This window comes from Cebidichthys violaceus, unplaced genomic scaffold (assembly GCF_023349555.1).
Source record: "Cebidichthys violaceus isolate CVI_PGR_0920_01 unplaced genomic scaffold, fCebVio1.0.p SCAF_6, whole genome shotgun sequence".
Taxonomy (NCBI): Eukaryota; Metazoa; Chordata; class Actinopteri; order Perciformes; family Stichaeidae; genus Cebidichthys; species Cebidichthys violaceus.
The window spans coordinates 5,754,463-5,778,056 of record NW_027176816.1 but is presented as its reverse complement, the minus strand read 5'-3'; the positions used below and the strand labels follow the sequence as shown (position 1 = coordinate 5,778,056).

Below are 23,594 nucleotides of genomic sequence, written 5' to 3'. Positions count from 1 at the left end.
TCCTGTGAGAAATGCGACAAGGAAAGCGAACATCTTGGTGCGAGCTGAGATATTCCCTCTATTTAAGCATGTTAACGGTTGTTTCTAAATGTCTCTCTCTTATTGCCAATCTAGTATGTTTGTCACGCACAGGCACTGCAATGCCCTAGTTTAGTATTTTCTTGACAATCGCATGACTTCCTGTGCCCTGACTGCTGGCACAGAAGTCCAGTGGTCTTGGCTTATACGATTATAAACATTTTTGATCGTAAATTAAAGCCACACTGAACGAGAAAACACTAGAATGAGATGCTGTTTTAGTTTTGTAGGAATGTTCTTATACAGTGGCCTGCTCTGCTGTCCCTCCAGCCCGCTAAACAACTGCCCACTTTATTTGCACACAAACACACATGCGCCAATGGATATGCACAGTGGCAACATAAAGCAATATTACTTGCTATAAGGAAGCGAACATTCACAGTTTCGTTGGAAAATGAAGCATTAACATAACCGTTAATGCAAAATGCATGTAATGTGCCAGACCAGGAGCTCATGAGTCACACGTGCAACTTCCAGTTCCAAAAGAGCATCAGTCTTTATTTACTATGATATTTGTGCACTACGGTCCAATTGTTGTCCATTCAATTAGTTCAAACACTTAATGGGTCCAAAGTTTATTCTATTAAGTTTGACATCTTCAAATCGTCATTTTGAAAGTGCACTTGGACTATTGGCCTTTATGGCCCACTAGTAGGTTGAGGTTGACTTCGTCCACTCTTCAGTGAATTTATCACTTGGGTAACTTTGATTAGAAAACATGGTTTTATCTCAAAGCTAAGCCTGAAGCTGGCTGAAAACTCGTAAACATAAACGCAACCTGATTCCAGCACGCATGGCGCAGACTCTACCTGCAAGCTGTCAACACATTCTTGGATCGCCACATCGCCTCCTCAAAGACTTTGTATCCCACAAGGATTTGCAGCATTCTCAAAACCGGTGAGATAATGTTTGACTAGTATCAGTATTGTTTTTTTCTCGGCGTTATATTGATACATATATGAAAGAGACACGGAGTCGTTTTGATGGAGGGACTGCACTGTAAACGTGGCCAATAGGTTTCCCTTAAATCAAGGCAAATTAAAACTGACCATTGATAATTCCAAAAGGTAATTTATCTTGTTTCCATTCGTTTTTAAGTTATGTGATTACGAGATATATGCCTACGATTTTGAAATCATTGGGATGATGGAGCACTATAACATTATTGTATTGCAGGATCAAAATATGTAAGCTTATTCTGCATAGATAAGATCCATTGGCTCAGTCATGTGCACGTGCAGTCAGTTCCTGAGTTCCTGAGAGCGGAAGCCGCAGGTAGGCAGTACTGGTATGGGGATGGATGCTCTCCCCTCCCCCACAAACACCCGCATCAGTTGGGCTCTTTCTCCGTCTGACAGGGACTGTCTGGAAGGACATGATGTCAATATATTTACAGCAGCACATTATGGCCGGTTGTCAAGATATTGATAGTCGTTTCAATTAACAATTCCTGAAATAAGTGAAACTGCAGCGAAGAAGAATGCCTGGCAGAATGTTTTAAGCTTTTTAAGAAAAATATTTTTTAAAGTGGCCAACATTTGTGAAAAAACAGGATGCATTTGCAATGAAGTTCCACTATAAACTGTATACAGAGTAAAAACCACCCACCACTATGACGTTTTAAACACTTACAAATGCACTAAAACTGACACTGCAGCACTTTTTATATTGCATTATTGTAAAACCATTTAGTCTATGATGGCGCATTCTATGTTTCAATGATACATGATTATAGTTTTAGCATGTTACCTTACGGTGTTGGAATTCGGTTTGATTTGAATCATTTAGTTAAATAATACTGACAGCCACACGACTATACCATATTATTTCTCCTTTCGCCCATGGCTACTCATTGCTGGTTGAGTTGTTGGAATTGTTATACTTTGGTGACTAAATTGAAATTCAAACCAAACTAATTAATTGTATTTCAGTACCAATTTAAGATGTTCCGTCGGATAAAGTTTAGGTTGGATTATGGGCGAGAAAATATAAACTTTCATATAAATTGGCTGTCTTGAATAGTGCTAAAGTATTTAGCCACCAATATGCAAATTATAATATTAAGTATCATATTGGTATGTAGTTTAGAAGCCAACATTACATTTAAAACAGCCCTACAATGGTAAACTAAAATATTTTTTGTCCTTGAAGAATCCACCTGTACAACTTGCCCACTGTTGTGGAAAGATGTAAGATAAAAGTATGATATCTGATAGCATGAATTGTGAATATTTGTTTTGCAGGTTGTGTATTAGACAGGCTACACGCTAAACTATCGTTGCTGGCATGAGTATGGTTTAAGATTGGGCCGCTGGTGTCTTAGTGCAGTGCACATTGTGTGTGGTGTAAATGCGCCATGCGGTTGAATATTTAATATTAAGGTGATCATGTATTTGATGAAAATATAACTGTATAATAATTGTGATACTTCTTTCAAAAGCTAAAAATAAAACATACTTTATTATGAATTCTGTATTTGTCCCTATATATATATATTAGCTTTTACTTTTTCTTTTTAATTTCAAAGATTAATTATGAGAATAGGTATAAAAACATCTTTCAGCCTCAGTTTTGGAGATCACAGGATGCAGGCTTGGTGTGTGAATTGTGTTTTTTGCAACATGAAGTAACTTAATCAAATTAGTCTTTTTTTTTATAAATTTAACAGCTTCAACTGTCCCCGACACTGTGCCGCCTGTTTAACGCTGCAACATCCGTGTATCCCACGAGCAAAATATATTTACTATAGCCTACAAAATATTTAGACTGAGAGAAAACAAAATGAACCGAACTACAAATAACATGCTATCATTCATAAACTGAAGAGAACGTAATCTTCTGAAGTCTGAGCTTTCATGGAATAGTTAGTTTAGAAGGAGCCGGTTTCCTGCAGGGCAAAAGCTGTCAAATTCCTGATTCTTGAAAAACAACAAAAAAGAACCACGAGGGATTATTTGGAACCCTCTCTCTCTCTCTTCACACACAGCAGATATTTTAGAGTAAGGGTCTCTAAATAACACCTAGTTTGCATGCATACTCTAGTGTGAAGTTCATTCTTGTCTGTCTAGACTCTGATTACGACCCTGTTTGTCTGCGTTTTTTTACCTTGACCTTGGACTTCCGTGCAGCTGCCGTTTGGATGAGCCCTTCGTAGTTGTAATTTCCTTGAGACAAAAGAACTATAGTCTCTGTCCGAGGAAGGACAGGGGTCTAGCTTCCTCAGTATACACATACTCAATGGTGGCCTGAATATTCCTGAGGCAACTCAGCAGTGCAAAAATGTTGATAAACTAGGGCAGCTTGTAGCTTGCTTTATGAGTGACTCATGGGTTAGGCCTCACAAAAAAAAAGTATTTTATGGACATTATGTGGGCCTATACCATCGGTAATATTTGAACCTCAAAAATACAGTCAAATTTGAAATATTAACCCAGATTTATTTTAAAGAGGAGGAGAGGAATAGGTAATATCCTCAACTGTTGTGATTAAGGGGCCTGCTGACGAGATTAACTAAATTAAGTTATGGATTTAGAAGAAAGCGTTAGCTGGAGGCCAGTTCTTCAAATCAGAAGGAAGATGTGAGTAAATTAGAGGCGGAAGAATTCCAGGGGAAAATATAGTACCGCATTTCTATGGTGGCTCGTTGAATACAAGGTCTGTATACAAAGTCCTGAAAGCGGCCCATTGTTGTTATTTGTGCCTTGAAGCGTCCGCATCCACTTGCAGGCTATGTTATGAATGAATAGAAACATCACATGGAGTCGTTTGATGGCCATGTTAGTGGTCACGTTATGGCCCAAAAATATTTTGGATCTAATGAAGTATACTGCGACAGAACGTATCTTTACCCCAACCATATCAACACTGAACAGTTGCTAAAGGTGGCTGTCATTCAGTGTGGGTAACTTCTGTAATTATATCTTCAAATGAAAGACACACTATGTAGAGCTTCTGAAAGGTAATTTACAATGACGGTATCTTACCTGGAATAGCGTTCACTTCGTCCTGTGGCTGTTAATGCCGAGGTGCAATGACACTCATTCAACACATTCAACTTTGGCAAGACTACAATGTTTGGTTCTGCCACACAAAACAAGCATAACCTATAGATACAACATATATATTGATTCAACCTGACTGATTAATACAAAATATACACGTCATGCAAAAGTTATAATCTGCTATTTTACGCTCCAATATCAACCTCTAAAAGGTAACATTATGAATAAACATAATGATTATAATGATTAACAACTAGTCCCAGATTCTCATCTCAGCATGTTATGAGGTGACCCAGTGGCAGTTGTATACGGGTTCTAAGGAAATTTGTATTTCAAAAAAGGAGTCTTGATAGGAAGATGAAGACTAATTTGATTTGATAGCTCTGCATTTGTTAATGCCTAATACTTTGTGACGATAGACATTAAATAGACTGCAGACCAGGGATTCCAAATTGAATCATTTTATATTTATTATTATTACATTTAATAAGTGATACGTAAACCTCAGCCGGAACATGTAGCTTTCACCAAGTGAAACGTAAAGTGTGTGCACCAAAACGCCAGGAAGTTGAAAGATTATGTTCAAATGTGCAATCACAAATACCTTATTTTTTATTCTCAATGTACTGTGACATGTATCATATGCTGTCATATTCTCTGGCTGTCTTTGGAATCGGCCAAATTTCACAGGTTATTTCCCTTTGCCTCAATCTTGCGAGTATCCAAACTCCCCTTTAAGGTTGTGGGGCTCAGCGATTTAAACCAATGATATGACTCGGTATTCTGCAGGAAAGCACTGTGACATGCGAGGCAGTGGGTCTTTAAAGGGCTGCTCTGCCCAACTCACAAGCCCATCTCGTAGGACTTGTTAGCATATCACGTGCCAGATTCTTAATGAAGTGGACACACCAGAGTTTCGTGTGCGCATGCGCGTGGTGTAAAATGTAGTTGGAAATGAGGTGTCCGTCTTGGAGTAGTCGACTTTTAAAAAGCGTCGGCAGCCCCTGATATGACGACTTCGCTGGTTCTGCATCCACGCTGGGCGGACACCTTGATGTACGTTTATGAAAAAAGCCCGAATGAAAACAACCAGAATAAAAGCCAAACAATGGAGGGACTGAGCGGTAATTGCCCTGCGACCCACTGCCGGGACCTGATGTCGCACCCCGCGCTAGGACGACATTCTGGCACCATAGCGACCCACCAGGGCTCCGTCTACTCGGATATTTCCTCTCCAGACACCGGCAGGCAGTGTCCCGCTCCTCAAACGTCGTCCAGTGCATCTTTGAGCTACGGTTATCCGTTTGGAAATCCATATTACGGCTGTAGATTATCTCATTCGCACAACGTGAACTTGCAGCAGAAGCCTTGCTCGTACCACCCCGCCGAGAAATATGCCGAGCCCAGCACTGCGCTGCCCGCGGAAGAACTGTCTACCAGGGCGAAAGAGTTTGCCTTCTACCCGAGCTTCGCCAGTTCATATCAGGCTGTCCCTGGATACCTCGACATGTCTGTGGTGCCCAGTATCAGTGCCCATCCCGAACCGAGGCACGACGCCTTGATCCCCATGGAAGGCTACCAGCACTGGGCTCTCTCCAATGGCTGGGATGGGCAGGTGTACTGCTCCAAAGAGCAAACACAGTCAACTCATCTCTGGAAATCACCTTTTCCAGGTATGTGAAAATAGTTAGATTTTCCCCCCCCCCAGTGCTTTCTCCGGGCTCTAATTTATAGTTCAGCAGCTTGTACGCTTTTAATACACGTGTCATCACATTAAGAAAGCTATTTAAATATAGCCGGATATTTTTAACTTTGCTGAGATGTCATTGCTTAGTGTACACATGTTTTTGTGTTAAAGTGCCAATATCAACTGACATAGAAGTCCGGGGAAACTAAATGTGCTGAATAAACATAACTGTCAAGCCATATGTGAGTTGTCATATGTCCTTTATGGACTCTGTTAGTATAGCCAGTCATTCTTCAGTTTGACATTAAGCAAATCATCATGCATTTTCCTAGATGTGTGCGTAAAAATCTGAATTGTGAGTTCAATGAGATTTTCAGTTGCATGGCCCTTTATTGGTTACTCTACATTCAGAAACAGAACATTTGCTTTTGACAGTTAGTTTTTTTTTTCTGTAGGAAGTCATATGATTAATATGGTTTCAGTTACGAATAGAAAGCAGCACCAGTTTAGCCCTTTGCCCCCCGTTTGACAATATAGTGACTAAGCTACTGTGTTTTGATGGTCCCAATTTATCTCAGCGCCCTGCGATGTGTCCACAATCTCCTGCATATAGGATTCATTTGACCAACATTTGAGTTTCATACATTCACAAATGGTTCACAACCACTGATCTGTTGACATTATATAATCCAGGCTTTCCTTTTGCTTTACTTATTGTCATACATGCAAGATATCTGAAAATGGACACATCAGGGGCCCGTCCAATATGCAGTTTACAGTGTGTTTACTAAGCTTCTTCTTTTACCACAAGGGTTTATTATCTATGTGAACTCTGTAGGTATTTTAATGTCATGATAGCAACGTTCTCAGACCTCGACAGGATCTATCACACGACATATACCTCCTTTTATATTGAAAATACCAAAAGAGCAAGCCACGCAAGCACGGGCACGTAGTCAAATGCGCGTGCACACATGCACAAAAACACAAGAGCGCGCTGTCGTTGTCTTTCTGTCTCCCCTCACGGACATACCATATACAAATACACTCACAGTCATGCAAAACTAGTTTGCTTTAAAGAATGTAAAAGTGAACTCTACTCAGATATCCTCAATTTACTTATGATAACATATTTAACGATTAACTATATTTGACTATCCAGTAGCCTAAATTACGAACTACTATAATCTTATGCACCACTGTGTAGAAATAACCACATCCCCTAACTGTAAAATTACATGGTGCTAAAAAGCTTCATGTCTCACAGCTTGCCACTATTTCTCAAGGTAATGCCATACTTGTCCTGTCATGTTTCTCATTGGCTGGCTTGCACTCAGGTCTTGGCGAAAAGGTGTAATCCAGAATTTATTATACCTGAACAAGTCAGGTAGCCACTGCCAACAGGTTTTGGGGCTTTTAAAAATGACATAGTGGGGGAAAATGATGTCTAATTTTCATGAACATTCTGTGAAGTTTAAATTAATGAACTTTTACCTAAATTACGTGCAACACGTGTAACTTTGTGATTGAACAACATAACGTTTTCAATTACTATCACTTTAGTGGCCAGATGAGGATTTCTTTTATTTGCCAGATAGTGATTTATATTTTGTAACCAGGCTCTGACCGGCGTATTACAGCCACATTGAGACTTATTGCAGTTTATAGGCCAACTACACACTCTTACCCAGTAGTTCATTATACGAGATACGAGATATTTATCCAAGATACTACCAAGGTGTGGTGCGTAGTTTAGTAGATTGTCAATCACAAGATTAAGTATCAACATGTAGCCATAGGGAAAAATGGATCACTTACCATTGCAAAACAAAGCAGGATTGTAGTGGCTGTAACCAGATAGTAACTATTCATTTACAGAAACCAAGGATGACCAACAGTGTGTTGCGTTCCTACATGTCAGGTGTAGTAGCTACACCTGAGATCCCCTCCCTAACCACCACACACACACACACACACACACACACACACACACACACACACACACACACACACACACACACACACACACACACACACGACGAGAGACAGAGCGCTGGTTCGGACAATCAGCAATTCAATCCAAACATTGCCCAGTTTGCTTCGGAAACGAACAGTCTTGACAATTACGGTTGCTGCTGATTTTGAAGTGAAACATTGCGGTGTTTATGCGCATAGTCTAATATCTTCTTGTTATTTTCTTTTCCTACAGATGTTGTGCCATTGCAACCTGAGGTAAGCAGTTACCGACGTGGGCGTAAAAAACGTGTCCCTTACACAAAGATCCAGCTGAAGGAGCTGGAGAAAGAGTATGCAGCCAGCAAGTTCATCACCAAAGACAAGAGAAGGCGCATCTCGGCCGGAACCAACCTCTCAGAGCGTCAAGTCACCATCTGGTTTCAGAACCGGCGAGTCAAGGAGAAGAAATTTGTCAGTAAATCCAAGAGCAATCATATGCACACCACTTGATGAGATCAGCAACCTCCTTGAAACTGCAACTCATAACTCCCAACACGTCATGCCATTTATTTACCTCTTGCATCAAAAATCGTGGCTGAAGAACATTTTGGCAGAGTGTTTTTCTTTTATTTAACCTCCGTCATCTCCATCGACCATGCCACCACATCCCATGTTTTCAAGTTGGAGATAATGCTCTAAAAACTGTGAACATATTGAAAATTCACTTCACATTTGTTTTATGATTGTACATATATAAATATATAATATTTAAAACGGTATCTGTATTTCAAAGACGAGTATTGCGTGTCTGTCTTTTTTTTTTTTATTCAAGCCAAATCTCAAAAGGACTGATGACATTTCAATGATTTATACAACAATCATATCAAAGCCGAGAAGACTTGTTTGATGCCATTTTAGAAAGATAATCGCCACATGGACATAATTTGTGGCGTAATGACACGTTGACCTTGAGACTTCTTCAACAAAAAGCTCACAAAGAGGACTTTCGACAGAAAGAAAAGTTTTTTTTCTCATATTCCTTCTGAATATCAAAAGCTATATTCCTTTGTTGGAAATGTTTCTTAAACCAGGGGTAAAACAAGTTAAAGCTCCTATGTTGTTAATCTGTATAGTGCAATGCATTTTTATTTAATTCATATTATCTAGTATGGCGGAACTGTAAACTGGAATACCCCAAGACCTGTATGTTTTCCTTTGTCAGTGAAGGATTCTGTCATGCAACTGGAATGATTGTAAACCATTAAAATCAGTGAGTATTAAACATAAATGCACAATCGTTTTATTTTATTTGTTGTCTTTGTTAGTGTAGCATTGCAGCTGATCACACGCCTTGTACGAAGCCTGTACTTTCTACTTTCGTGCAGTATGTGAACTGTATTGTGGTGTTGAATTGCGTACTGGTAACGTGTTTCATAAATAAATGATGGTTATGAAAATGCTTAAATATTTTAGTCAATACTTGCAGTATTTCCTTCCGTTTCAAGTTACACACATGGTGTCATTAAGCTGCAGAAGCTCTGAACACTGTCGTCTTTCCTCTTCAAGTTGAATCCATAACATCATCAGCGGATGAGCGAGTGAGGATTTGATGTTACAGAGTGCTTGATTAAGACTTATTGGCCATGCTGGAGTCTTGTTAATGGTATAAGGAGATAATACAGTGCTTCATGATGTTTGGTGCGCAGCAAGGCGCGTTTTCTCAAACTGAAAAATACCAAGTGAATCATGATATTTAAAACCATTTCTCTTCCAGAAAGAAATGCTGTAAAGACTTGAGCTTTCAATCATATCAGTTTAAAAAAACTCGTACGGTGGGTAAGAGGAACGCACTGTATGTCCAAATCGACCAGGCCCTGCCCTCAAACTCCAACCGCATTTTGAATCAAAGTGAATATTCAAGATGTTTTACCTGTTACTTGGCAGAAGTGCAATTTCATAATCATATCAAACAGGCCGAAAGCCTGCGATTTATTCAACAGCTTTCACAGAAATGTACTGGTTGATCCCAGCAAATTATTTTCAGACCTTTTTCATATTCCACAGGTAAATTAGTTATTGTTCATCTAATGATAGGATAATTATTACCTGCACCCTGTAGAGTTCAACAAGCACGTCTCCTTCCCCGTCACCGTCCGGTGTATTGAAGGCCAACACTATATGTTGCTTATTATTCTTTTAGTAAGATATGAAGAATACATGCATACATTATAACCTGCCAATCATTTGCTTGTGTAAATGTACTTTTACAGCATATGCATACCTGTATTACAGGCTATAGTTTTGCAGCCCCCCCCCCCCCCCCCGCCGCCCCCGTCCCCCCGCCCCCGTCCCCCCCGCGTAATTAGTTTTAATTTGCCCTGCTAAAGCACACTGTTTCAGCATAATTAGGTGAGTTTAGCAATTAATTTAAGGATGCATTCGATTCTGTCACATATATAAACCCTATATATGAACCCCTATTCCCTATTTATTTCATCTACACGTGCGCACCGCTAAGCGCTGGTATCAGACCGAAGTTGCATTGCAGATCGAGTCTTAATGCTTTATATATTCATTATTTAGAGATCCTGTATGTATGAATGCGGAACGTTTTTACGTGCGGCCACTGTTATCGAGCAAAAGTAACTTATTCTCTCATAGGCAAGTTTGGCTACTTCAGATATGAAAGATGAGAATATGTCGATAAATTACATTTAAAAACGACCGGTCTGAGAACAATCGTTGAAGGTGGTTTACGTTTAGATACTTTAAACTAGTATATCACAAGTCCTTCATTTCAGTGTTAAATTAACTTCATTGCAGAACAGTTCATGTCATGACGTAAATGTAAATAAATAAAACCTCTGTCTTTTGTTTTTAAGTCAAAATAATTCACTTATGAGCCCTAACTATTTCCCCCTGATGTGTCTAATGTTGAAGCTATTGCAAAAACATGTCAACATGCCGGTGTTTTCCTATTTTAATTTGTCGGCTGGGCTTGTCACTTTTTCCAGTTCTTCAGGTATTTTGAGTTTGTTGATTGGAATCCAAGCTGTCTGACTTAAAGTTTTTTGTTTATCTGCTTCCTGGATTTTCAATCCTTGTGGAAAGTTCTGGGTCTCCTGATTTACCCTTGACCATGACTATGCAGTCACTTTGACCTTGACATCACAGCAGATTGTGAATAATAAATAGGGGGCTGGACACCAATGCTGGGGTTTGTTTGTAGGCAAACAAGGTGTTATTTCCCTGTCTAGACAGCCGGGCTTAATGGCATGCCATAAATACATAAAAAAGGGGAAGTGTAGCGATATCCTCTGACCTGCATTTCTGACCAACTCTTGGAGCTTTGCATTAACATTTGGGCTCTGTTGCTTTGTGTTTTGCAGAGTTACTATTGCTCTAGCCCAGGCACTCTGGAACCACCAATGGTTTCACGCAGTCTTCATGAGGTGTGTATTATTGACCACGAAAGACAGGTAGGACTTTTGACGTCTCACACTAACACCAGTAATCCGCAGCAAGCAGCCATACTGTCTACGCAGCGAGAGGAAACGATAATACGACGTCGCCCACACTATAACGATTAAAGGTATGGCCATTTTCTTTCTACTATGGCAGTAAGCCTACGTGGACTTTGTTTTATGACGGTTTAGCTCACAACAAACGCTGTGCATTGAACAGTCAAAACCAACTTCCACAGACATGATGGATATATGATTTGTACTTCATTTGTCAAATTGTTATATATTTAAAAGTAAAGCGCGTGATGAAGTTGAGAGAAAGATTGAGTGAAGAGAGATTAGGCCTCCTTTATTACATGTATACATTTAACTCTTGATATTTAACATTATAGCCGAAATTATAATAATAATAAAAAAGTTATGGCAGTATATATTTAATGTCTGCCACAAAACATGACGAGTCTCAAACAAAACAGTTTAACAAAACTTGCAGAATATGCAAATTATTTGTAGGTGTAATTCAAACGGATCATTTTTCTTTCAATGTACATGAATATCTAATTCAAATGTAAAATGTATTTCTAAATAATACATGTCACATGATAAATACATAAATATTCATATCTATTTAAAATATTTTTTTATACAATTGTAAAAGAAAATCTGGAATTATGTTCCGTTAGTTGAACACTGCAATACACAGTTTCCAGTTTCTTTTTTCACTTTGTCATATAATGATAGTAATAATGAAGCAGCCTACACGCCCGGGGATTAACACTTAATATACCAAACAAAGCAAGACCCATGAATAAACTCACTAAACCAGACATAATCCTTTCAAATAATGATGAAGAAGTAAACGAAACTAAAATCTGTGCACCCTCATCCACTGCTGATTTTACCTTGAAAACATAAGATGTATTTTAAAAAGTTGCGTTGCTTTTGGTTGTGTGTGTGTCCGTGTGTGGAGACGTCAGAGCTGCAGGCCACGTTCAACAGGACACATGAGACAGGGGGCTGATAACCTCTGGTGGTGACCAGAGGAAACTATCAGGAAGTGCTTCAACTGTCTCTAATTTGGGAATATTTAGGTTTAGTTAATTTGTTGTTTTATTGTCATTTGGCTCAGTGTTGTTTGGTTCTCTGCGTTTTATAATATTTATGAAATATGTATTTGACAATTAGTATCATTTTGATGCACAAATTGTTCTAACTTTTAATGTTCAAGCCCTGCTTGTATAAATAATGTCACAAATAGAGAAGTTACAGCTGAAGCCACGTTGGTCCTAATCATTGTATTGGCTTTTATCTTTTTGTATTGTTTAATTTTACATTTATGCAATCAATGCGTTGCTTTGTGTTTCGATGGCTCTACTGTTGGACCATATCCAATAATGTGGAAATCACACACCGAGACAGTATAAAAAAAGAAAAGATAACAGGATTTTAAGTTTTTTATTTATTTATGTAGCTCCTATTTATTTTTAGTTGATGTTTTTGCATAGCTATGATATAGTGTATGGCTATAAGAATATATTTCACACATTTGACCGCATTCATGTTTGACAGTCACATGTTGAAGCGTTTTAAAATGGTATCCCATCTGACATGTTCTTCGTTTGTTTTGAAAATTCATAATTTGTTGATCATCAATAGTCCTATGTGGATGAGCACTTTTTTTACATTTGATCCACCTGATTACACACACACACACACACACACACACACACACACACACACACACACACACACACACACACACACACACACACTCTCTCTCTCTCTCTCTCTCTCTCTCTCTCTCTCTCTCTCTCTCTCTCTCTCTCTCTCAAATAAACACTAAAGTTGAAAATGAATTGACCAGATATTAAACTGAAAGATATTTAAAGAAATGGAATGTTCGAGCAAATGCTTGCGCAGCTTCTAGTATTATAACTTTATACCAAATGACCGTCAAGTTCAAATATGACGCAATGGCTTTATTATAAATGCTAGTTTGCATTTATGTACATAATAATTATACATACTTCATTACTATTAAAGTATGTGTTATTAGTACACAATACAATTTAAAAAATCCAGATGGATATGGGCTTTACTTAAAAAACATGTTGAAGTAATAGAATACATATTTGTTTTTTAAGCTTAGTCATAGATTATGAAAGTCAAATGAAATACCGTCTGTTGTAAACAAACGCAAAAGATCAGGCAAACCTTTCAACTTAAACGTTGTGTGTTCTTAAGGCTTCCCTTGGTGGTTTGTTTTCCTTAAAGGGAGCTTTAAACGAGTTGCAAGGCTATAACTGTGGCAACCTGCCTGCAGAGAATCAAAGAGAGAAAAGGGAAGAAAAGCCCTTTGTTTAGGCTATTGCCCTGTCTGGACAGGACCCGTGGATTCCAGGAGGGTAATTTCAATATCGAGCAGACAGTGTACTAGACAGTGACCTTGACAGTCCAATGTTCAGTTTACCAAGTTCTTCTTTAACAGCTCATTTTCGTTTTTCTAAATGAGAGCACAAGGCCTACAGCTCATGTATGACATCATCGCCAGCTAAGCTAAAGATGCACTGAACAGACCAGTTCACCAGTTGTTTGATTATGAAATGCGGATTTGTGGGAGCACAGGATCGGAGGCGTGGAGAGACGAGGCAAGGAGGTGCAACACATGGCCTCTTTCTCCGAAGTAAAGTGGCGATTCAAGCTACTCACTTACTGGATGACCGTCCGGGCCATTTTGTTGTAAACATCACACTGCGCTGTTTTGCGTTTGGTTGCTGTTATAACACACGAAGTAATACCACGACGCCCCATTGCTCCCACTGAGGCACAAGATATGATACTGGATTGGTGTTGTGCTGCATTGCGAGAGTCACTAACTAGATGCAAGAATGTGCACTGATGGTTGAGCCAATGAGACCGAATGAAACCGCAACGGATCCCTGTGAGCTTCTCCAGTTCAAACATGTGATATTTTTCTGTCTATTTAAGGCTAGAGCTTGCTGGTGCCTGGTGCCTTTGGGTTAGATAGGATACATAGTCACAAGTGACGGATACAGCTATCAAATATCGGCTGACTCGCAAATCGTTTCCAAACCAATGTTTAAATGTATGCTCTCACATAACACTTCATTGGCAAATTTGTAGCACGCAAACAGCGCCAGTCAGCACGCATGTGCAAGCTGCTGTAACGCTGCACACTTTTGTTAATCCCAAACTCATGATATTAAATATGAATTCAGTTTGTTTATTTTTGCTATTCAGACTCTTATCGATCATTTTATTTTCAGAGTGTGTGTTAAGGCAAATGATGAGTTGCTTTTTAAATCAGCAGAGCATCTTCGAATACATTCACATTATGTATATGACTCGGACTGTCAGTCCTCACTTTAAGCTGTCACATCCTAAAATGCAGTTTTATTCTATTTTATTGATTCAAATGTCTACTTTAATTCATTTAGATTGAGTATTTGAGTTCAATATCAAGTTCAACCCACCGTGACTCTGTGTCTTGAACTTGAGTGGATTGACAGCTAGTACGCCTGTGCTTAGTGCTTAGTTATATTTAGGACTACGTGTCATTGATGAGTCAAAGTTTTTGTCCTTGACGTAGCCAGACTATTTTTAATTGCCATAATTGAGACAAAAGCAACTCCCCACTGCTCAGTTATGAAAACTTTTGAGATCCATAAATTGATTGTGTCTTGCTGAAATCTAGTGGAGGGGAGGGACGGTGATAAATTATGGATTTATAAAGGTAAAGAGGGATTAGCAAAATAGAAAATAAAAAAATATAGAAAGCTATAAATGATGGGAAAGTCCTGCTAGATTTATTTTTCAGTTAATGAGGAGTCTGTAGACGCTGGAGAGGAATGCAAAAGGCAAGGGTCAGTTATGAGAATACCTCTGAGGATGATGGTTGGGCAGTTTGATGACCAAAGACCACATTAGAAATGATTGTGCCAGCTGAAGACAGTATGAATCATTTGCACACCATGGTGAAGTTTTCTGCTGAAAACGTGTACTGTGATGGAGTCTCTGAAAAGTTTTTTTGTTGGTAAAAAAGAGGCTTTTTTTTGTCAGAATAGAACCATAACTATAGAGAATGGTATATATCCCATGTTTGTTCAGTGTCTTCAGAGCTGCATCTACAAATCAACTAATTAGCGAGATATAAAGCAGAGGGACTCTCTGCTGATTGAATCAGTTGAGTGCCCTCTGATATCTTGTAAAATTCATATAAAAGAATTGTGAGAGGTATAACAATCCCACCAGAGTTTGGCTGTGAACGTTTATTGGAGGTATCTGTTAAAGTTGTTCATGTGAGGTGTACTATGGGATATTATGTGAAATATACCCTCTTAAAGTAACCTTGTAGAATACCGTTCTCTTTTACACAGCCAGTGGCTTCAACCTGCTGACCCCGTTACTGTAAATATGAGTAGAGTGCGGCAATGAGCATCAGTCTTTTCTTAAAACAAGCTTGTAAAGTTGGAACATCACAGCTTTATATGACATGGAATTCAACCATAATTTGCTAGAAAACAAGATGTCGTATGCACCCTCTCCTTTAAAGAAAAATAGTTTTCATAAGAAAAAGCGTTTAAAAAACTTTTGCCAGCTTATAAAGATATTAAACGAGGCCACGGACAGTTCCATGAGTGTAAAAGGAGAAGCAGCCCTGGGCTCCTTTTGGACTCAAGTGGAGAAAAACAAGATTCTACATTTTTAATAAAAGGTTTTTATTATATTTTTAAAAAGCATATAAACCTCTGTAATACAGAAGTTAATGTTTTGTTTTGTCTGAGATGGACCGAGTGGGTGGTACCATGTGTAGCACAAGTTAGCCTGGACACGTGGTTTGTGGACGACCAATCAGGCGCCCCTCCAGGTTTAACTATGTTAAATGTCAGATTGCTATAAACTAGAAGCTGTTGGTCGGGCCCGCGGAAATGGGCGAGCATAATCTCCTTAATCCAGGGTTTGTGGGACCTTTGGTAAACATCCACACAGGAGACACATTTTACTTTCCGAATTTTAGAGCCTCAGGGGGACAACTGGCGGGGCTACCGTCGCTCTCCTACCCGAGAAGGGACAATGTTTGCTCCCTTCCGTGGAATCCTTCGGAGCCGTGCAATGGATACTCTCAATCCTACTTTAGCAGCCCCGTGTCTATTAACCCTTCTTTCAATCGCTCGTGTGAAATTAGCAGACCAGAAGAGGGTAAATGTTATTATAGCAACGGGAACAGGGAGACCTGTTCAGGTGGCAGCAGCCTCAAACGAGAGGACAGGGCGAGAGACACATCATCATTAACATCTGATCACGGGATGCACAGTGGAATTGGCAGCACAGCCGCCTTCTCCAAATATGATTATGGGACCGAACAGCTAACGCAAGACCCGCCATCCTGTCAGTCAATGGAGTCCGACTCCAGCTCCTCTCTGCTCAACGAGGGAAGCAAGCCTCCATCCAGCGACACACAGACCCTGGTGTCACCGGGAAGCCATTCAAGCAACATAGCCATAGGCGGAGGTGGGTGCTTCTTTTTTTTTATTCAACAACAATTATTTGAAACGCACGTTCACATTATTTATAAGAGACTAGCACATAGCGTGCACTTGCGGTATTACACGGTCGTTAGAGCTCTTTATCTTGATGCACACTTTGCCTCCAGATTAGCCTGCAGGGTGGTTGCGTGGTGTGCAAACGCCGCTAGGGGTTGCCCTAAAATGCCTCACGCGCCATGTGGTTGTGTACAGTTACAGATAACCTCACCAAGCCTTAATGCCCACCAGCTTTTGAATACATGATCAACCCCTTCATTGCATTTCCTGCTCTTGAACGACAAAACTGTGATCCAGGCATAGTAATGGTCGTTGTGTTGTTACACTTTGTATAGGCCTAAACAAATTAGCGTAGTGATTTAAAGAGGAGAGGCGCTTTGGATGACTGCATTGAATAGAGAGAGTTTTCTTTTTAATGACCCGTAAACAGAATTAATATCTGTCGCTGTGTACTCAAGAGCCATTTAATATGCTCTGAAACTCGCAAATAAGTAGGGGTATTTTCAAGCACAGCTTAATTATCACGTTAATGCTACTTTAACTGCAACAATAAAACTTCCTGTGACACAAGCCGCTGTATACTGGTGGTCTCTGAGGATTGAGAAATACAAAATACGTTATCAAATTGCACAGAATTGTGCAGGTTCATGGTGGAAATTGTGTTTGAGATCAAATATGTCCCAACAGAGACCAAAACAAATCCAGTTTGGCTGTGTGTGTGGAGGAAGTGAAAGCTCGGGGGGGGGGGGGGGGGGGGGGGGGGGGGCAGTTCTCTGAATCCTAATATTCCTACATTTGAGATCATCTGCAAAACAGACAAATCCTCTCTAGATGACTTAAACGTGTTATGTCCGCGGCCGTATAGACATCTTTGGTAGTTGGTATAATGTAATATTACTTTTAGTGATTGCTTTCCAGCTACTGCTCAAATGAATGTAAAATGAACTTAGCCCATACACAGTAAGGCAATTACCCAAGCTTCCCTTGGACAACTGACGCCCCTGTAGGCTCCTCATAACCTTGGAGGTGACCGTGATTTTGCAACTGTGGTGACTAATCCGTTGTTGCCCCCCCCCCCACCCCCCCACCCCCAACACCCCCACCCCACCCCACCCCACCCCCCTCCCTCTCCTCCAGGTGCCCCGTGGTACCCGATGCACACTCGGACCAGAAAGAAGCGTAAACCGTATTCCAAACTTCAGCTGGCTGAGCTGGAAGGTGAATTCATGCTGAATGAGTTCATCACCAGGCAGCGGCGGAGGGAGCTCTCCGACCGTTTGAACCTCAGCGACCAACAAGTGAAGATCTGGTTCCAGAACCGCAGGATGAAGAAGAAGAGACTCATGCTGAGGGAGCAAGCCTTGGCCTACTTTTAGAGATGCGGCAGAAGGTGAATCGATAGGCAGTAAAAGCCAATCCTTCTACGCTCCCTTAGGTCTTATTTCAATGCATGCACTCATATATCCATCTTTTACATTGCAGGCGATTATTACAACATTTTCTGATATTATTTTTGTTTCTCAAAGGTGCGGGCTACACAAGTCCAAAACAAGTCCCCATCAGTCATTCAAAGCTATATCTACATGTCAGTAAGACTGCCTTCATGTTTGGTATAATCGCACAAAAAGCGGCGAGGATGTGTTTTTTTGTTCGGATACATATTTTAGTTTTCCTGATTTGAGATTTGCCTACGTGGCGATTGCTCAGTTTGGAATGACACATAATGACATGCTTTTTCTTCCACATGTAGTCAGGGAAAATTAGAGGGAAGTGAGGCCACTTGGTAAAACAAAACAAAAAAACAGGCAGAAAGGCAGATAAGCTGAAAGACGCAATAATTTCTCTGGCATTATGGACTGATAAAGAAGAATCCCTCTCTCGGTTGCTTAATACTTCCACAGCCATAATTTGCGGGGTCAAAGGAGCATCATCTTGATCTCCTTTCCATAGTTTCTCCACGCTTTGAGGCACGTTCACGGTCACGGGCAGGAAGTCTGGGAGTCTGCATGAGGAGAGAAGGACTAAAACCGCAATGTAATTCATAGTGATATCTTTATGACTGCGCATTGGAAAAAAATTGATTGCTATGACTTCGTTCATGTGCTAACAAGTTTCTTACGGTATTTTTTCTTAATTGTATTCCATTTTAATTTGTCTTAACTTAACATGCACAGCATATTGCATGGGTTGCATTTCTTTAGTTGAGTCAGATCACGAATTGAATATGGGTTTGAGCTGCTATTAAAGTCCAGATTGTGTCCGTCCATTCAACTATAAACTCGCCAGAATCTGTAATGGAAATATTCGCCAGAACAAGTACATTGTAGGCCAACTTGGTTAAACAAGGGAACTGCCTAAAGTTGCAACAGGGAGGGGGGGGCATCCTACATGTTAGGCCTGGAAAAGAATTTCTGAAACTTAATGACCAGAATACAAATGAATATGTAGAAATTTAGATAAGTTAATCATAGGCCTATGTGTGCGCTCCCATAATTCGGGGCGAATAAAGTGCATCATTTGTCATGTAAAACGAGTAAGCTATAGCAGTGAAATGTATTTGCAGCATGTTATTGATGTGAAATAGCTAAGTCATGTTCTGCGGGCCACTTCTTAGGTGACTTTTTTAATACATGTTTTTTTGAACAAATCAAAAGTGAACACAACCTTGAACATTTTGACACAAATGTCTACAAAGAATGTATTATTATTATTGATATTATTAATATTAGACTATTAGGATGGAAAGACTGAGGGCTTATTAGGCCTACTAAATGTACTTGCTCTTTGCAACGTGCTCAATGTTGTCCCTTTCCACACCTTGTACTCGTGTATAACTTTGTAAAATGAAATTACATATGTTACTTTTTGCATCCTGTTTGAGGATCCCTTATCGCTATGTAATAGTGCGTTATGTTATTGATCGTCTTGTACTATATCGCATTCCATATAGCCTATTTGTAGTTGTAAGGGTTGGAAATGTAGGCCTATTATATCATACTGCCAATAATGGATATAAGAAATGGTATGCAATAAGTTTTACCAGACATGACATTTAAATAAACCATGTTTCAGTGTGATAGTTGTTTGTTATCGTTCTTTTTATTTCGTCCCTTATTGCATTCCCTTCTTTGCGCTTGTAAGGATTGCTACTTTGTCTTGTAAAAGTAATAATGATATGAATGTATATGCGTATGGTCTTCAATAAACATAATATTGAAACGTTTATTGGTGTAACCTCACTCTGTCATTAGGTTGCCTCTTTGAATGTTCTGCTTTAAAATCAGCTTTTCTGAGTGCTGACTGGTGGGATTATTTTATTAGACGTGACCTGTAACACAGTTTAAAAAAGTGCATGTGTCCAGCGCAGGGAAATGAACATTAATGGGACATTTGGAAGTATTTGAGAGGGTGTTTTGTTGGCACGCAGCTTCACATGCTGTGAACTATAATCAATGGGAGCCCACACAGGTTGGCATTATTTTATTATGACCGCTCAGATACAAAGGTTTAAGCTTTAGGTAGCTATAATATCTTTCAATGCAAAATGGCGGCCAGGTGCATACAGTATGCTAAACCCCATCTTGCATTGAATATTAAATCTATTTAATTTATACAAAAACTACATTAGTTTTAAGTAAAAAAAAAAAAGAAGAAAAAATCCGCCCTTGAAGTTGGACCTAATCAATGTCACTGGTATGCTACGAGCCTATAAGGACGCAGCTAAACACGCTGTAGCTCTGTAAAGCAGTAGGGCTACACCCCAATCCTCTGTACAGTCAAGCCTATTGGACAGGCTGTGCAACGTGTATCTTCTGGTTTGCATTGCGGTTTTAAACGAGTTATAATTTCATATCAAACACTTGGCTTCGAATACATGCACACAGATCATAAGTGCTCTCATCCATACAAACACGTATGGTAGACTTAAACACAAACGCTCTCCCTTGTGCAATGAAGTATAAAGCAATGCAGGGTCGTACGTTGTTTTCCGATCAGCTAATTGAGCTAGTATTAATGCTTCGGTCCTCAACAGCTTCCAGTCTCAGTTGGGGGACTGGAAGCTGTGGTGTTGTCTCAATGTTCATCACATGTTGCCTTTTAAGTGAACTGTGAACGGCCGCTCCTGCAACCGGCCTTTCAGAGTTAGTCCGTCCATGATCACAACATGAATACACACATGTAAGATGAAGCTTATTGCCTAACACTATCCTCTTGGTGCTGTACCGGCTTTAACGTTTATCAATTACGGCATATTTAAGGTCCGCTGCAACTACGAAAGTGCATTTTGCTTTGAACTGATTTGGATTCACTACAAACTATTCTATCACATATAGCTGTACTGTACTGATGCTGTCAGAAGCGTCTGATATTTTGCCCCTCTGATCATTTGCCTGTCTAACTTGCTTCAAACCGTCACCTTCCCCAACTGGGCAACAAACACACACAACATACTTATGTATTTATCAGCATAGTGCATAATATAGCCTTGTTTACTGTATTATAATGATTATTTATAGAATTAATATAAGTACAGTAATATACTCCATGAGAGGAATGGGGACGCGCTGTGATCCGATCGTGCACAATGCGTCAGTTTGCAAGTATGACAAATAATAGTTATAAATTGCTGCTTGCGTCTGTAAATATTATAAACAAATCGTTTGTGAATATGCAATATATGTATAGTCAAAACGCGACGATAGAACTATTGAAATATATGACATCCGCTAGTTGTATGTATTGAAAAGATCTTCTCAATGTACATGTACGCATCTGGTTTGACGAATCAAATGAATGACCATCTAGAATTTGAACATGGATATCAGAGTAAATACTAGCATCTGCGATTGATTATATTGATCCTTGTAATAACAAAAATACAGGTGTAATGTTTTGATATGCACCTTTTTACGAACCGGCGACAAGATTCATATGTCCGTGTACATGTTTTAATCCAAGGAATACACAGTGCATTAGTTTTGAAGCGGTGTCAGGCTGATGCAAAGCATGAATAGAAAATGTACCAAATATTTGCTGTCATATGATAATAACCAAGACTGTGAAATAATACTGAAATTGCGTGTATTGAATTTGATCATCCAGAGGACATCATTCATAACAACTCCAATCTTTTTAGCCAATCAAACGCGCTGTTGACCATGAAAGGAGATAAACTAGTGTCTTATGTTTGTGTGTTGCCTTGTTAAATGGGTTAGAGAAGAATAATGGATGCAAAATGCACCATGACGCTCCTGAGCGTCCTGCTGTACCTCAGCCATTATTTCTAAAAGAAATCCAGTCATCGAGGTCAGTTATGGGAAACATTGTCCGTACTCTTGAAATGTAATCATCAATAATTGTAATAACTCACTTTGTGCAAATATTTATATTTATAGTGTTATTTGCCTTTGTGCTAGTAAAATAATAATACAAAAAATAATAAAAGAATCTGGCGATATGGAAAAGAGAGCATACATATTTACCAGGAGCCATGGTTTGTATTTAACGTTCAGTTAACTGAGGGAAGTGTAAACTTAAAATCAAAGCAGCGAAACTGTGAATGATTTGTTCATACAAATGTATTTTGATAGCATCTAAACCACATGCAACATTGAGCACACCATGATTCGTGTTTGCTACCAAGATTAAATGATGCAAACAGTTGTTTGTGCTTTTACAGGCTAGTTAGGTGATTCCTGTGTAAAACGGTGGGATTATTTGAACTATATAACATGGCAGTCTGGTCTTTGAACGGTGCCAAACGGATGTCTGAACATGTAATCCAGTTTTAACTTGAACTTCAAACCAGACTTATCTGCTGGTGTTACGAGTGACTTTTTTGTGTATCCTATTTCCTCAGATTTGTCTATGTTTTGTTTTGCTTTTGCTTATGACAGTACAATGATATTGTGCTGGACACCTTTATAAGAGCTTCCACGTCCAACATTGTACTGCGCCTTTAGCTGCAATCCCTTCTCCTCAAATGCAAAACATGATCCCTGCATTGCAGCTAATATTCGTTTTCACTTTTTTGCCTTGTCTGTCTGTAGTTAGTAATTAGTATTAGTAATTCGTGTAATACAGGATATCGGAGAGAATTAAAACCAATTAGCAAAAGAAACTATTGCAGACAACCACAAAATATTTGTATTGCAAAACAGGACGAAATGTCAGTCAGCTTTGCAGGTCTTTACAATAGGTCTTTCACTGCTCTTACGCACTTTTGACTTTGAGACTGGCTAAATCTGTTTATGGCGGCCTGTCTCCGTGTCCCAAAGGTCAGTGAGCTTCGCAGTGCCCTTCGCAGAGAACTTGTGTGGCATGTGGTCTACGTCCCCCGCCACCCCTCTGCCGTTTATGGTACGGAGCTGGCTAGAGAAATAGAAAGCAATGTTATTCCTGCTAAAGTGTGCGTGTGTGTGCGTGTGGACGTGCGCGAGAGGGTGGGGTACGTGTGTATGTGTGTGTGTTTGGAAGGAGTGTTAATGTAATAGAGAAAGAGAGAATAGGCAGAATGCTTAACATGAAAGATCCATGTCGTTTCTCTCCTTTCAGAACGGTTATGTATTGATTTTGACATTATTTGAAATGAGTTCTCTATGAGCTTCATTTTTTCTGAAATGTACTATCTTATAAATTTATTTTTCAATAGCATCGCCCGTCAAACAACCCCTTAATATGGGAAGTCAATGTTTCACTGCCGCCTTGGACGAGCTGGAATCCTCTTAGACCAGTTGTCCCTGATGGAAAGAAACATGAATTGATTTTAAATGGATTGAGGTCGCGATAGCAAATGAGTAGGGTTTAATTTTACTGTTTTTGTTAGCCTATTGTGGAATCATTG

General features: G+C 39.5%; 2 protein-coding genes across 2 annotated transcripts; both read left to right on the top strand.

Moving 5' to 3' along the window:
• Positions 1 to 5,088: 5,088 nt before the first annotated feature.
• hoxc13a (homeobox C13a) lies at positions 5,089 to 8,341 on the top strand. The gene is made up of 2 exons (XM_068733179.1): positions 5,089 to 5,752; positions 7,976 to 8,341. Exons 1-2 carry the CDS (start codon positions 5,089 to 5,091, stop codon positions 8,230 to 8,232), a joined length of 921 nt encoding a protein of 306 aa, XP_068589280.1. The 3' UTR covers positions 8,233 to 8,341.
• Positions 8,342 to 16,135: 7,794 nt separating this feature from the next.
• On the top strand, positions 16,136 to 18,126 carry hoxc12a (homeobox C12a). The gene is made up of 2 exons (XM_068733314.1): positions 16,136 to 16,718; positions 17,888 to 18,126. The coding sequence occupies exons 1-2, from the start codon at positions 16,136 to 16,138 to the stop codon at positions 18,124 to 18,126; spliced, it is 822 nt and encodes a 273-aa protein (XP_068589415.1).
• Positions 18,127 to 23,594: the final 5,468 nt, after the last annotated feature.

Bases quoted from the DNA above. Each gene is read 5' to 3' on its own strand.
- hoxc13a (XM_068733179.1), top strand. From the start codon at position 5,089: ATGACGACTTCGCTGGTTCTGCATCCACGCTGGGCGGACACCTTGATG. The intron at 5,753-7,975 runs GTATGTGAAAAT...CTTTTCCTACAG, and splicing joins CTGGAAATCACCTTTTCCAG to ATGTTGTGCCATTGCAACCT.
- hoxc12a (XM_068733314.1), top strand. From the start codon at position 16,136: ATGGGCGAGCATAATCTCCTTAATCCAGGGTTTGTGGGACCTTTGGTA. The intron at 16,719-17,887 runs GTGGGTGCTTCT...CCTCTCCTCCAG, and splicing joins CAACATAGCCATAGGCGGAG to GTGCCCCGTGGTACCCGATG.